Genomic DNA, 16,736 nt, shown 5'->3' on the forward strand with positions numbered 1-16,736 from the left:
ACACCCCTACTGACTTAATATGGATTTGTTATCTTAGATGCAGCTCGCATACACACCCGTCATAAACCAATGGCTTAGAGGCTTTCCCTACCCACCAAAAGGCCAATTCACCCTCTCCATCCTCAATTCTCCCTTCCCGCCTCCGCCCTCTGGGAGGCGACGATCACCTAACTCCTCCTCCTTCTTCCTCCCTCTCTCTCTCTCGTTTTCTCGCTCTCGCCCAAACAGAGAATTGACCCTCCTCGCGCCCCGTATCGCGCTTACTTCCGTTCCGGCTCCTCTAGGAAGCCGTTCGATTTCCGGGGTTGGACTCTGAGGGAGCAGGATGGTGAGGGGAAAAAGGGGGCTTGTGGGGGGAGGGGGGCTGCGGGTGGGCTTCTTAAGGCCCGTTTGGAGCCTCTCCCAAATGTCCCCTGGGTGAGACCGATTCCCTTAAGCCAGGGTATCCTTTCCTCCCGGCCTGGGTCCTTTGGGCGCTGTTATGCGATGTCATGATCGCTTCGTTTCCATAGCGGAGAAGTGCGGGGAAGCGGTATTTGGGGGGCGGGGGGCGGTTAGGCCAAAATAGCCTCGGATATGTAGGGAATGTATGATTTTCTTACTGTTTTCGGATGACAGCCAGAAAAGAAAATGAGGCGCTCTTCCCGTCACCACCATTTTAACTACTATCCCTCTTTAACTGCTGGGCGGTTGTCCAATGTGCAGGTCTCATATATATGAGTATATATGATGGTTGTTAGTTGCGAAGTTGTGTCCTTCCCATCATGACCCCTTGGACAACGTTCCTCCAGGCCTTCCTGTCCTCTACCATCCTCTGGAGTCCATTTAAGTTCACGCCTAATGCTTCAGTGACTCCATCCAGCCACCTCGTTCTCTGTGGTCCCCTTCTTCTTTTGCCCTCAGTCTTTCCCAGCATTAGTCTCTTCTCCAGTGAGTCCCTTCCTTCTCATTAGGTGGCCAAAGTATTTGAGTTTCATCTTCAGGATCTGGCCTTCTAAAGAGCAGTCAGGGATGTATATATGATATATACACACATATCTCTGTGTGGATATACTTTTTCCATATGTACACATACAGAGATAAACACAATATGCATTATATTTACAGACATCCTTGTGTGACCTGGGAATGTTTACAGTTTCACTTTCTAAACCAGGGTTGCATTGCCAAGATTGCAACCAACATCAAAACAGAAAATTCTTGCTTATTGCTCCTTGGGCCAGCCAGCTTCAAGCTATATGTGTAGCAGTTCAATGACTCCTAAGGGTGTTTTTGCTATTTGTTAACATTAATTAGGTTCAGTGTTACTTAGTGACCTTAAATGCACAGATATTCTTGTCTGAGATTTTTCAGCCGAGAAATTAACTGATAAATTGGTTGCTGCAGATAATTTAGGATGCTTAAAGAATACCCCCCCTTCCTGTTTTAATTACCATTTGCTTACCGCTTTGTATACAACACGGAATATGATTCCGTTTTTCAGAATTTCTGCTAAAGTGGTAATCATCAAAAGGACTCTTAGAAAGTCATGTCTTATTTATGCTTAAAAGGTCATTAAAATGAATTGGACCCAGAGAGAAATCAGTATTGCCTGTATGGATTTCTTGCATATCAAAAACATTTCCTTATTTTTATAGCATTTCCCTGCTCTGGAGAGTTTTCTGGAACAGTTTTTTTTTTTTTTTACAATGTCAGAAGAATGAAAGGGGAATTACTTCTGTCTTCATTCTTTTGACAGTTGTTTCAGAAGGAAAAACTGACTTTGAGTTTGTATATAGTTTATGGTATAGTTGCCTTTTTTTCCCCTTTTCTGAGTTTCATTGATATTTTGTCTCCGAATGTAGGGTCAGAGTCAGAGTGGTGGACACGGTCCTGGAGGTGGCAAGAAGGATGACAAAGTAAGGAAAAATAACTTTTACCTGGTGTGTTTTGTTAAGAGAATATTTGTAGAAAACATCTTTCATGCTAAATATATATATATTTTTCCTCAGTTGCCCTTAATATATAAAAACTCAGAAAATAAAATATTGTGTTTTTATATATTATGAACCGATGTTAAATTTTCATTGCAGTGATCTAGTTTTCAGAATTATGTAGTTGCTATTACTGTAGTGTATATGGATAAGTAGTCAATTTAAATATGCCATGATTTATGTGCCTTTCTCTTTCATTTTTATTGATTATAATTTATTTAATCTGGACCCTATGATTTAATAGAAATTATAGTTCTGCTCAAAATTTGAAACTGTCTAATAATTTCTAATAACCATAGTTAAGACAAATCATAGTTCATAATTCAATGTTTAAGCCATCCCTGTAGGCACACTGATAATAATTATAATTTATTAAGCCTATATGTTGCCAGACTCCCAGTAACTCTGGCCAGCTCACAACTACAAAATTATTAAATAAAAATGGAAAGTGGGGGAGACCAAATGGAATGAAACAAGTGGTCTCACCCTCCCTTGCCAAAGGACTGGGTAAAGAGATAGGTCTTCACACTTCTTCTAAACAACAATAGATTGGAGGCCATCCTAATTTCAGAGGTCAGGCCCTGCTACAAAGAAGATGTGTTTCTGTGGTCCCAATAGATGACATTTCAATCTGGAACACACCAATTGGCTGAGCAGACACTATGGGAGACGGGAAGTCCCTCAAGTAATCAGGCTCTATGCCATGGAGAATTATGGAAGTTAAATCCCAATTTATCTAGAAAGCAATATAATGACTTTAAAGTTTGCTTTAGATGATTTATGCAATATTGGGCAATTTAGAACTTTTGAAATATTTGACAAAACCTTCTGGAACTTGTGTTGGAATCTTTTATGCACATTACTTTCTATAAATTACTTTTTAACTTCGTTTTTAAAATAAAAAGGACAAAAAGAAGAAATATGAACCTCCAGTTCCAACACGAGTGGGGAAAAAGAAGAAGAAAACAAAGGGACCAGATGCTGCCAGCAAACTTCCACTGGGTAAGCATGGTTTGTGCCATATTCCCAAGTAGCTATAGCTAAGATATAGGTTAGTTTTTTCAGCATGCAAAAAGCCCCCATTTCGTACATGAGCAACTTAGTTTTCAAAGATCTCAGCTTGAAACATTGATGGGTTAAAGAGTAACTGGGACTGAACTAGGTTACACAGTGGTTTGTTCTGAAATAGAGAAAACACAAAAGATGATTTCATCTTTAGGCTACTATATCATATCATCCAAACATTAAATCATAGAATTGGAAGAAGCCACATTTTTTAATTGATTTCAGGAACTGATTATTTTACAAACATAAAAACATGATTTATCTTTCCTTGGAATAAGATGCAGCCCTCTCAAGAATTTTTTTAAATCATGTCCTTGGATTTTGTTTAGTCTCACATATTGCTACATCAGTTCCATGCAAAAAGACAAAATTCTTCCATCAAAAAGCAGTGCCCAAAATAATAGGAACAAGAGCATCCCAGAAAAAAGATAGGAATTTCAAAATCATTTTAGTTCGCTGTCCCTTTTTTCAATTCACCTAAACAAGTTGAATGTATTATTCCAGACCCTACATTTAGAAACTCTTTCATTTAATTGTAGTCACTCCTCATACTCAGTGCAGACTCAAATTATTGAAGCTGGAAAGAATTAAGGATTATCTTCTGATGGAGGAAGAGTTCATTAGAAACCAGGAACAGATGAAACCTTTGGAAGAAAAGCAAGAGGTATGTATGCTTTGAATAGAAAAAAAACCTGCTTACATTTATCAGGTTGTGGGGGGGTTTGGTTATCAACTTACTTATCCTCTATTTTGTATCTTCTAACTTCACTCCATTATGAGAAAGGTAGAAATAAACCAGACCTAGTTTGACTGTAGAGGTAGATAATACCAATTGACTATTTTAAGTCATTTCTGAGAATGTAATTGAAATAGCATTTGTGTGAGGTCTTAAGTATTAAGATATTAATACTTAGATGTTAATAGTGAGATACTATTAATAGTGAGAATACTTAGACAATTCTTCTGTTTTGGGATTGTTGAGGATGCTATAAAATTATCATTTCTTAATTGTGTAATAGATATAGAGATTGTTGGGATGCCTGGCAATTTGTAATACATAATCATAGTTTCTTTTTGTGTGCTTGTTTGCAGGAAGAGAGGTCAAAGGTGGATGATCTGAGAGGGACTCCAATGTCTGTAGGGACCTTGGAGGAGATAATTGATGATAATCATGCTATTGTGTCCACATCAGTGGGATCAGAACACTATGTCAGTATTCTTTCTTTTGTAGACAAGGATTTGCTAGAGCCAGGATGTTCAGTTCTACTTAATCATAAGGTAATTCTTGCTTTTTTTGTCTGTGATTGAAAGCACTGAAAGTAGATAAACGTTATGAACATCTAAATATTATCTAGATTAAACTAAAAGCCATTAAGATATAGAATTTTACCTTGATGAAGACAATGTGATCTCTCAGAACAGTAACCAGTAACATATGTAACATATAACATATATGACCAGTAACAATAGGAGATTCCCTTCTACAGAGAAAAAGAAACCACTCAGGCATTTATTCATAAATTATAACATTCTTACAGTATTCAGATTAAAAAGAAAAAATTAATGGAAATTTACCAGTCCTCCAATCAATATGGTGGGCCTGTTGGTTTCTTGCCTCTTTTCCAAGCTGTATGCTAGGTTTACAGCTTGCAAGGAGCGGGATGTTGTTTCTTTTGATTATGATTTTCTTTAAAAAGCTACAGACTCAGCAAAATTTAAACAACCTCAGTAAGAGAGGTGATAATGCCCCCCACCGAAAATGAAATGAAGCAAGTTAAGTTGCAATTCTGACTTTGTTTATCAGAACCAACCAAGGTTGTAGCATTCTTGGACAAAAAATAAATACAAATGATGACAGGATCATCATTTATCTACTACTTTGTGTCCAGACTAAGACACATATTGAGTCACACCAAAGTGGCAGTTGAGACCAGGTCTATCTGCTGACTTGTAAAATTATTTGTATTTGTGCAACCTGTCATAATGTAGAGAATATATAATAAAGTCATTATATAGAGAATATAACACGTGACCTGGCTTGTCCACGGTACTTGCTCATTCCTTTCCAAAAAGGTTGAGGTGCATCCCCATAACCTTCAGATTTGCCAGGAAGCCATCTCTTTTTCCAGGAAAGAAACTTCCATCAACTTAACTACATTTAACCAGAAGTTACAGAGTGCCAGTCTCTGAGAAATAGATTTTAGGAGCTGAATTTGACCTTGTGAAATGTCCTATTAGTCTCTAATTTCTACTTTATGCTAAACCCATAATAGAGCAACGGCTTAAATGCTTTCCTACTATTGGATGCTTCTGCCTATTGCTTTTAACAGGTCCATGCTGTGATTGGTGTCTTAATGGATGACACGGATCCTTTAGTTACAGTGATGAAAGTGGAAAAAGCCCCACAAGAGACATATGCAGATATTGGAGGCCTGGATAACCAAATTCAAGAAATCAAGGTATTAATATTTCTTGCATTGTCCAATAGTGGAAAAATGCCAGAACATTTTATTACTAGATGCCTTAGAGTTGCAATACTTCTATTTCTGTTCCATGTGGCTTTTATTTAAATGGCTTTGGTATTTTGCTTATTTCAATAACTGCTTATTTGAAATAATAGTTTGATAATTGTCACTGCCACCATCTCTTCTCTAGGAAGATGCTTTTCTGCCCAAGGAATGTATGCATATATTTTCCATTCATACAAGTCTTGGCAGGTCCCATGCTGAGATCTATTCATTGACCCAGTACCTCATAACTTTCCTCAAGGCTTCCCAGTTTAAGAGCCTAAATTCTTAGATCAGCTCTAATCTCTAGGTATGTCAATCAAAATGATAGGAGGAATGTTTTTAAAGAAATTTCTAAGATGGAGTAACATGCAGCATGTAGCATAAAGATATGTGACTAGATGAGCTAGTCCTTCCTTCCCTCCTTTAGAGTTGGTTCAATCTCACCAAAAATAAATTTTATTGATTCTATAATTTACAGGTCTGTAATTCCTTTTTTCAACACTATTTGCATTTTGAGTTATCTTTCGTTTTCAAACATTTTGTGACTGAAATATGATACATGTATGGTGAAAGCCAGGCACAGCTTTTGAAGGAGTTGTGTAAAAAAAAAGGCAATGTAATTATTTGAAGTGCACCTTATTCAAATGAACAATAGGTTTGAGGTAGGAAACAGTTATTCCAGAATAGAGGAATTCAGGTTGAAAAATATTATGTGTTCATCTCCATGGCAAGCACATTATATTAATTAAATGTCAATATTGGCCATTATAGCAGTGTCTTGATTTGTGATTTTCTAACTAGGAGGAGCCTTAGTTTGATAAAAGGCTTGATCAACCCTTCAAGGTATATGTAATTTCTTCCTTCTAGGAATCTGTGGAGCTACCTTTGACTCATCCTGAGTATTATGAAGAAATGGGAATAAAGCCACCCAAAGGGGTCATTCTGTATGGGCCTCCTGGCACAGGTATTTTTTTCTTGTATTTTTATATCAGCATGTGGCAATGCATTTATTATAGAATAATATATTGAAGTGTTTATATCAATAAAGACAATCAATCTGCCTTAGCATATGTCTCATCATATTGGATGAAAGCTATAATGAACATATTATTGCTGTTTTTGAATTTGGTCTTTATGATTTGATGGTCTTCAAACATGCTTGAAGAAGAGCTAAAGCGTAACGTATTTACTTCTAGCTTGTTTACCCCGTCAGAAAAAAATCAGATAGTGTTTTCAGGATATGTGATGCAGAAACTAACTGATACTGGTATTTCTCAAACAGTGATATGAGTCACTAGTGACAGAAATGAAAAAAGTTCCCATGAGGGAAAGAGTATAGCAGCCAAGATCCAGTAGAACATCCTGAGGTAGCAGGAAGAGAACATTGTAGCAGAATATTTTTCTAAACTTGAATTTAGGAGCCAAAGCCATATCTCTTCCGGTATTCAGATGTATTTTTTAGTTTAGACTTCGGGGAAAACTCCTTCCTCAATAACAATGCTATTTCAGTTCCTGTAAACCTTCACTATTTTACAATTAAAAGAAAAAATGATCAATATACTTATAGCAATTTTAAGGACCTTAAAATTATCATAATTAATAATATCAGACTAGCTATAAGAAAGCTTTTTATTTCTAAGTTGATTTTTTGATAAAACAATTGGTTAATTTAAAACATGGACATTTAGAATCACTGATCAATTTGGAATCTTAAGTGAATTGATACTTGTTTAGTAAATCTGTATGATGGTTTATTTTCATTTTGGCTTTTTGTCCAATTTATACAAAGTGGTAATCAATTTGTGATTAACATCCAGGTACTTGTTAGATCCATTCCACAGTGTTCTCAAAGCCCAATCAGGCTTTAATTCTTCAACTTTGAGAAAAAAAAGGGGGGAATCAGGTTTTGGGGCAAATTTTATCTAGGAAAGCATGGTGTATCCACGGGGAACCAGAGAGCAGATACCTTATCAAGCCAAATCAGATTTCATTATCTGTTTGGAAAATGATAGTGCTAGAGATATGTGTGTGTGTGCATGGAGAAAGTAGATAGAAATAATGAACTGAAATTTTCCCCTCATATTAGGTATGGAAAATTATGAGAAATGTTTTTGAAAATTAGGACATTATGGATGATTCTACACCCCAAGTGAAACTATGCTTCTCATATTAACTTGCATAGACATAGTGTGTGAGATCTGTCAGTCCATTGATGCTGAAACTGCTGTCTTTTAAGGAAGTATGGTTGATTTGTTAATTCTATTACTTTCTTTGCATAGATTCACCATGTAAGAATAAAATAATTTCCTATTTCAAATATGAAAGTGACAAAGAGTACTTTCTGAGCATCTTTTTAAATTGACAGGAAATCAGTTTATCTGTTCCTGCTTCTCCTTCTGCACTTCAGACAGTGAATTCAAATAGGAAAATTTTGTTTATGTGTCTCAAGCATATAATCACTTCCAAGGTATAACTCCATTGTTTATTGATTTAAAATGCCAAACTTGATCTCTAGTAGAAGGCTGAGGACTTTCGTCAATATACAGATTTGGGAGATTGCCTTCATGCATGTATGTGTAACACAAGTTGGAGCATGTGCTAACTTTCTGGCATTTTGTAATTAAACAGGTAAAACGTTATTAGCCAAAGCTGTGGCAAATCAGACTTCTGCCACCTTCCTGAGAGTGGTTGGTTCTGAACTTATCCAGAAATATTTGGGAGATGGACCAAAGCTTGTTCGAGAACTTTTTAGAGTAGCTGAGGAGCATGCCCCGTCAATTGTCTTCATTGATGAAATTGATGCCATAGGTACCAAAAGGTAGGATGTCATAGTCATTTCCATGCTGAGCATCATATGCATATCTTTTAACACTCCTTCCTTTCTTTAAATTGGTTTTCAGAAGTGGTTTGTATGCTGCCATCTTCAATTGTAAGACAATGGTCTACCCTTGTACTTGTAGGGGCGCATTAGTGCTAGCATGCTTCAGACTAAAATGTCTGAGCTTAATCATTTCTTTAATTTATAAGATATTTAACTGTATTGCTAAAACCTGACATTTTTAAAAACGGAGCAGGGCTAATGTGGAATGGGTAGCTAGAAAGCATTTTTTCTTTTTAATGAATTCAGACTCTATAATTGTTTGTGAAATATTATATAGTTTATTACTGTGTTTCATTCCTGTATATTTGGGGGTGGGTGGGAATTCAAGACTAGGAGCATTCCTTTACTTTTATCCTCACTGCAACCTTGCAAATTAGGTTTGGTGGGGGGATTTGAATTTGGATGTTTTGCATCCCCGTCCAACTTGTTGATCACTCCATGCACTGAGGGAGTGGAACATTTATGTTTGCCAAGAATAAAGTCCTAGGGACAAGAGATAGGGCTGAAAGGGAGATGGGTGGGAAATACTTTGTTGGATATACTTCCGTAAAGGGAATAGTTGGAATGGAGGAGGCAGGAGAAAGGGAAATCCCATTGTGGTTACTTTTGCCAATCAATGGATCTATTGAGGGCATCACTCCGTCCTTCCCCTTGAATGTAGAAAGACACTGGCTGGATTTCATAACATTTCTAGAGGATTAGAAATCCAAAACACACCTTCCTAAGAATAGAGTACAAACCATTCATTTCAATAACGTTTACTACAGTTTAAGTCTGCGTAAATTTTCATCTTCCATTTTTCTTCTCTTTCTTTCTTCCCATAGCCCATCCTCATTCTGTCTCCTCCTCTCTTTTTTTTTTCCTGCTGCTATAAGGAGGCAGAGTATGTGTCTGGAAGTTGTTTATGTGTATATGCAGATGGAGGAACAGGCGCTTTATTTTACAGACAATTTGTTATTGATTCATTTAGTATTGACTTAATTTTTACAGCTTTGTCCTTTTTTGAAGTTTACTTTGTAGCAAATATGTGCATAAATAAAAATATATCATGTTTGTTGAAGAAAGATAATCTTTAGTATTGACTGAGTGAACATGGAGAGGAAAGAGATGATGAATTCTGTATGTGGTTATAATAATTTCATCTTTTAAGGTTCATCTTTTAATAGGAATCACTTGGAGCAGGAAAATAGCTACAAATACAAAACTGCTATTATGAATTAGTGTTATTAAGGAAATTAAATGCTGCTCATAGCATTCTCTCAGCTGCAGAACCTGTTGTACTCTAATCAGAGAGTTTTTAATTGAACTTCAGAAATGATGTCTTATCCTGGGCGAACAGTGTTCTGTGTATTCTTTGCTTCTACCAAAATGTAATTCATTGCCCTGTGGTTTCTCAGTGGATTACTGTAGGTAAAGAAAAAGATTGTGTTCTATGGGTATTCTAACCTCAACTTAGGTATTTTTTTTCCTATTCGAAAGGTACGATTCTAACTCGGGGGGAGAAAGGGAAATCCAACGAACAATGTTGGAGTTGCTGAACCAATTAGATGGGTTTGATTCACGTGGAGATGTAAAGGTGATCATGGCTACTAACAGAATAGAAACATTGGATCCAGCTTTAATCAGACCAGGTAAAAAATATGATGGTCATATTTAACTACTTAAAATCTAACTGCTTCTAATGATTAGTTTCATGTAGAACAATGTGGTCTGTTCCCTATACAGTACGTCATGGTGTTTCCTAGAGCGTTCTGTGTTTTTCATTAGAATGGGTTGATCCAAGCTGATCTGGGAATGGTTTGAAAAAACTTGGGAATCCAAAAGCTTGAAATGTTTTGCTCTTTCAAAAGGTTCACTTTTCACTCAATTTGCCCTAATCAGGGGAAAAACAGTATTCTAGAGAATGAATTACTGCGTTTTCTACAAATTTTATAGCTTTCTTTCTGAAGCTTTTATTATTATGTTTGTAAGGATGTGTGTGCACATATATATGTATATATTTGATTTTATGGCTATCACAAATATATAATTCTCAGTGACTAACAATATTAAAAGTAATAAAATCCTATACAAAAATCCTAACCCTATATAAAAACATAAAACACATAGCAGTCAAGGGAACATTGCAAAAACATCAATCAACGCAACCAGGCAACAAGCTCAAGCACAGAACCAACTCTTCAAGAGTAAAAGGCCAGCAGAGTTGGGACCAGTCAGATCTCCAGAAAGAAGATGGATGGATGGCATGGTAGAAAGGTTCTCCTCTGCCAGCACACACTCAGGGTGTGGATTGCTGTACCAGATGGAATGACTAGAAACAGACATATATTGAATTTTAGAATATTGTGTAAACACATATACACACACAAAGAAAGGATCTCCCTTAAGACTCTTCATTCTTTTGGGGATGGTGGGAACATGTGGAATTTTGGGGAAGTGTCATGACTACCATTTCAGACAAAGAGCTTGTAAGTGTGGGAGATAGGTCTTATTACTCAAATTCTTTTTTTTTTTTCTTCAATTGTCAGTTTGCCACCTCTGCAGCCAAGACTGAAAAAACATGGTGCGACAACTGATACTAATTTAATCAATATGTGATTGGGATTAAGAAAGAAGGTTTCTGGAGTGCCTATTCATGTAACTTGATATTGAACAGTACATGAAATAATTTGAAATATAAATATTTGTGTGGCTTACGAAATCTGAGGGAAGAAGAAATGTTTTGGTCCATCAGTATGGAGAAATAATTGTATTTGTGAAGTAGGGAGGAAATAAAAATGAAATTCTATGCATCTAACATAACTGTCCAAAAATGCACTGGTATTTTCTGAGGTAGCATCAAGGCTAAATAATGGTGTTATTTTCCAAGGAAAGCTTTCTATTTTTGGTTCCACAGGCAAAAATTGAAACTGATAATTGTTTTTTCTAAATTCTAGGACGTATTGACAGGAAGATAGAATTTCCTCTGCCAGATGAAAAAACAAAGAAACGCATCTTTCAGATTCACACCAGCAGAATGACTTTGGCAGATGATGTTACTCTAGATGAGTTGATAATGGCTAAAGATGATCTGTCTGGGGCAGATATAAAGGTAAAATCCTTGATAACAAATGATCCCCCCCTCTCCGAAACTAATTGAGCATTTGTGTCATGCAGTATACGGCATCCCTTTCCAATGAAGATTACAAATGTCCTTTATTTAACCTGTCATTAAAGAAATTGTGGCTCTGCAGTTTTGCTTCCAGAAAGCCCCAGTCACTGCCTTTCTTTTCTCTTTTTCACCCATTTTTAAAAAACACTGGTTTTTCTACTTCCTGATACAGGTAGTCCTGGACTTACAACAATTTGTTTACTAACCATTCGAAGTTACAACAGCACTGAAAAAAGTGACCTGTGACCCCTTTTCAAACTTAGGACCATTGCCATCCCTGTGGTCACATGATCGATCAAAAGTCAGCCATTTGGCAACTGGTTCATATTTATAATGCTTGCAATGTCTCTGGATCATGTGACCACCTTTTGCTTCTGACAAGCAAAGTCAATGGGAAAGCCAGATTCACTTAACAACCATGTTAATAACTTCAGTGATTCACTTAACAACTGTGGCAAGAAATGTTGTAAAATGGGGCAACCACTCGCTTAACTGTCTCGCTTAGCAATAGAAATTTTGGGCTCAATTCTGTTCATAAATTGAGAACTACCTGTAGTAAATATTTCATTGTTATGGCAATCTTTTCTGAGGGAAGGGGATGTTCCCACCCACTCACCCCCCATAAATATTTAGAAGAGCTTTATTGGTCATTGTTGGGAAGGGGAAAATCATCAATGGAAAAGAAAATGAACATTTGGCCACCTGTCATGAGAGTTGCATGCTTGATGTAAAAAAATTGTAAAGAATTGGTGGGGCTATTTTCACTAGGAATATTGGTAGCTAAGGAAGTTTGCCTGTGCATCTGTTAAACGTTATTGACCTCTGTTGTGACTAGCATGTTACACTCTTTCAGGGGAATTACAATTAGGGAGGGAAAGACGATCTAATATTAGTAATGTTTGCTGTGCATTAGTCAGATCACATTTTTTTCTAATTAATGAATATGTAATGCTTCTTTCAACCCTATGTTTGTTTGAACATTACTGGTTCTTAGCACTTCATGCAAGTCAGACTCCTGATTTTCTAATCAAATGCTTCCATTTCTAATAGGCCATTTGCACGGAAGCTGGTTTGATGGCTCTGCGTGAACGAAGAATGAAAGTAACAAACGAAGACTTCAAAAAATCAAAAGAAAATGTTCTTTATAAGAAACAGGAAGGCACTCCGGAAGGCCTCTACCTTTAACTTCCCCACCTTTGTTTTGGTCCTAGGTTGGGGTTAACTGTTTGAACCTTTTTTTTTTCTTCAGAATGTGGAAAAAGCATTAGAGAGCAAGGTGTTAGTGAATACAAAAAGAAGCTTTTCCTGCTGAAAGTATAATCATTCACTTACTGTGAATGTCTGTGTATTGTGGCATACATTCATTGTGAAATACTTTGTCATTAAAAATTGATTTCCAAGTGAATTGGGATGATTGGATTAGAATTTAAGCAAAGAAGGTTTTTAATGTGTGCCCCAGGTGTTCTGTTGCCTCTTAGTCTACAAATTGACATTTTTAGCAGACTCTGCAAATGTTCTGTAATTGGTTGTGACATTTAGTCTAAAGTGCAGCTGAATGTACGTTCCTTGAATTTACATATATATCCAGAAAGGTACTGGAAAAATATAGTGATGGAAATACTGCAGAAGGATCTGATTCATGGAAAATTCATGCAGTTATCAGAAAGAAAGTTCTGAAACAGAACTGCTGTCTGCAGTGAAAATGGTTTTGATGTCTGAGAAGACTCTTGTTTCATTTAGTTCTCAGTCCCCTAAGGCTATGGTTTGCCAAATCACACATACGTAATAAGCAATGAGATTTCATTGCCAAAATTATTTGGACAAATAAAGTAAATCATCTTTAAAAACTCAGCCAATTCCTTCCTTCCACCTCTATAGTCAAGTTGTGCTGATTCAGTTCTTGCAACTAAGGTAATCACAATTTGTTCAAAGAAGTGAAAGTAGCCATTGTATATGAGAACATTTTCCAAATTTGACACGGAAATGTAAAATTATGGAAATAAATTTAATTGTGAAAAATTAAACATCCCTTCTATCTTTAAATGAGATATTCTGAAATTCCCAGCTCTATTCATAAAGTTTTATTCACTCTAGTGCACAGCTGGGCATTTACTGCCCCCAGTCTACATCCAGCCCCTTAGCTCTTCCTCTCTGGCCCACATGAGGCCAATCAAATATTAGAAATCAAATGTAAATATGTGCACCACAGAAAGCAGGAGAAGAAGCCAAGTCAGGTCCAGCTCTGCACAGTCATCATGCGCTTCGGTCAGCTGGCAGCCATTGGAGGGCAAGGAGAAAGCGCTTTTCTGTGCCAGCATAGCGCTCACCTTTTGCTTGGAGCAACCTGAGGAGTTGAGGTGAGGGAGTTTGAGGATATCAAGTCAGGTTACATTAGTTCAGCCAGTTTCTCATGTGGCCCCTTGAGAAAATTAATTGTCCACCCGTTCTAGTGGTTAGCATGCATTTCCATTTTACCAATGAGAAACTGGCAAGACAAATTCAATATTGGAAGGTTCTTATATTAAAAAGATTTGAAACCAGTAGTTAAGCAATGCATAACCTTGCTCAGGGCCCTTTCCAAATACAGGGCTATATAATATGATGTTTTCATTGAGAGAGTAGTCTTAAATCTATCTTTCCTACTTTACCATGCTTGCTTGGAATGGGTTTTATACTACAACAGCTGAAATTCACCAGGTTGAATTACTCTGCTTTAGATGAATAGTAAATCTCTAGTAGTTCCATTTTCTGCTGCTGATGGTAAATAACTAAGGTAGTTTTTAATGTGGTGAAGGTGGGTATCATTGACAGTTTTTCCCCCCTTAGGAAATGTAAAAGGTTGAAAACTAAAATGAAAGTGTAGCAGGCTGTTCAGTGCACCAATGTTATGTATTATTCAAAACAATTGAGATCATATTCATGTCCCTGTCATACAGTAGATAAAATATAGCAGATGCCCTGTTTCTGAATGAAGAATGTTGTAAGCCTGGGGGTAGTTCTCATAGCTGACATGAATGACTTAAACCTTGGTATGACCGATGTTGCTTTCATATTATGTCCAGCTCAACAAGGCAGCCTGTGTCAATATGGAGACCAGAAATAAATGTTGCCGGTAGAGTATTGTAGAGTCATAAATAGGTGCTCTTTTGCCAATTAGATTTCAGATCATATTTGATTGTGGGCTTCCTGACCACAGCTTTCTTTGCCCATTTTTCTAGTACAAAGGTAAGCATGGTGCCCATTGATGTCCACTTGGCTATTCCTAGAATCTCTGCTCAACCCACTTTCAGTGTCTCCATTTTTGTAAAAGGAGAACTGGCCTGCTATATATTTCCAGCTCCTAGCCTTACCTTGCCTGGAAAATCTAGGTGCCCCGCAGCCATGATTTAAAGACGGCAAGTGATTATAGGACTGTGATTTATTTTAAAATAGCCTTATCTAGGGGATATTGTGTCTGGGAAAATGAGATGATGGAAGCAATCTCACTAATTTGCTTTCTAAAAAATTGCAGGGGTAGAAGCTTGTTAAATAGTTAAAAAATATCTTCTATTTGCATATATTCCTAGCAGATGTAAAGGCTGATATCCACATTGCAAGTTTAAACCAGCGTAACTGGCTCAAATGCCAGAGATTTCTTCAATGCTCAAGTTTCTTTGGCTGTGAATACATCTGAACAGATTGAACTGTTTAACTTTGGCAATATCATTATTATGTGTAGCCCAAATTATTTATAGGTGCCAAATGCATTTCTGAACTTGAGTTTAACTTGAATGTAGCTATTTGATTGGTTTTATGAATTATTTACAAGTCAAAAAGCCCAGACCAGATAATATATCATGCAAGCACTTTTCCAAACAAATAAAATGCTCATAAGCAAGAGTGTACTTTTTAGAACCCTCTAAAAAAACCTTAGTGGGTGAAACAAACTCGCTTTCCAACAAAAGAACATTTCTGGGAAGACTATTTTGGCTTTTTTGTGGCCTGGATAGGGTTTTACACTGGATCTCATGACAGCCTGACTGAATATTTTCACCAGATCATCTATCAACAGCATGCAAGTTAGTTTTAATTGTACCTTGCAGGAATTGTCTCTCAGGATAATGAATAATTAACCAAAAGTTTGTTTGTTCCTCTTTCCAATATGGTGAACAATCACCTTATTTTATTGTAGTTATAAATCTAAAATATACTCAGATGTTTTAGCAGGTTCAAAAACAGAGTTGTTTCAGTTCCTGGGTATATGAAATTACTGCTGTGACTCCAATAGCATGTGAAAGTTTACCATCGCACTTGAGTGATATATGACTTTAAAAAAAGGAAGAGTTCCCAGGCTTGTTATTGAAGGGGCCAGAGCCTCTATGCAAAATAAGGGGAAACTTGGCATTGCTCACCATTCATGTACTGGACAGACAAGCACCTGTACAGCAGTAAAATGGGCTGGCTGGAGCTGCCCTCAATTCTTCACTGAACTAAAAGCTGTAATGGAGGATTAGCTTCAAATTAACTCTTATTTTTGGATTTCCCTAAACTTGAGCACATGGTGCTTCTCTCATCGTACCTGGAAACAAGAAGCTAAAAGTCCAAAATATGGAAGAGATTTCCTTTTTCTGGAAAAGTTAAGACTTTTAAATACTCTGCTTAGAGAGAGGGAGGGAGGGAGAGATATTGTGTGTGTGTATGTTAGTGTTCTGGTCCCACATTGGGATTTAAGCCAGCTGGGTTGCCTTGGGCCGATCACTCGGCCCGAGGAAGGAGGCAGTGGCAAAATCTTTCAATTTCTCCCCACCCACTAACTAATAATGACTTTTTGTTCAGTCTCGAGCCTATCTGTATGGGACATCCACACTTTGCATTTGTATCAGAACAAGTATGGCGTATCAGCCCTACCATTTCTAAATACATCAGATGCTGCTTTAAATTAAAAATGTTCTCTGGTGAGGCTGAATCTAAAAGCCCTTGTACATTTTAGATCAAGCCACTGAAAGCCACTGCTGATGTGAGTAAATACCATTTAAACTTATATCTTAGTGCTTTACAGCATTCTCTGAGCGGTTTACAAATGTCAGTTTATTGCCAACAATCAGGGTCCTCATTTTACCGACCTCAGAAGGATGAATCGACCTTGAATCGGTCAGGATCAAACTCTTGGCTATGGG

At 37.0% G+C, this 16,736-nt stretch overlaps 1 protein-coding gene across 1 annotated transcript; it reads left to right on the forward strand.

The window, feature by feature from the left end:
* Positions 1-249: 249 nt before the first annotated feature.
* PSMC1 (proteasome 26S subunit, ATPase 1) lies at positions 250-13,604 on the forward strand. Its single transcript, XM_070941238.1, has 11 exons — positions 250-328; positions 1,845-1,898; positions 2,879-2,975; positions 3,578-3,702; positions 4,131-4,316; positions 5,369-5,497; positions 6,416-6,512; positions 8,177-8,366; positions 9,909-10,060; positions 11,366-11,520; positions 12,631-13,604. Exons 1-11 carry the CDS (start codon positions 326-328, stop codon positions 12,763-12,765), a joined length of 1,323 nt encoding a protein of 440 aa, XP_070797339.1. The 5' UTR covers positions 250-325; the 3' UTR covers positions 12,766-13,604.
* Positions 13,605-16,736: the final 3,132 nt, after the last annotated feature.

The sequence above is a fragment of the Pituophis catenifer genome, unplaced genomic scaffold (assembly GCF_029215685.1).
Source record: "Pituophis catenifer annectens isolate HBS135680 unplaced genomic scaffold, rPitCat1.0.hap2 SCAF_1, whole genome shotgun sequence".
Classification (NCBI taxonomy): Eukaryota; Metazoa; Chordata; class Lepidosauria; order Squamata; family Colubridae; genus Pituophis; species Pituophis catenifer.

Excerpts from the sequence above, each read along its gene's own strand:
- PSMC1 (XM_070941238.1), top strand. Across the intron at positions 3,703-4,130 it reads CTTTGGAAGAAAAGCAAGAG|GAAGAGAGGTCAAAGGTGGA; the intron begins GTATGTATGCTT and ends GCTTGTTTGCAG. Across the intron at positions 8,367-9,908 it reads GATGCCATAGGTACCAAAAG|GTACGATTCTAACTCGGGGG; the intron begins GTAGGATGTCAT and ends CCTATTCGAAAG.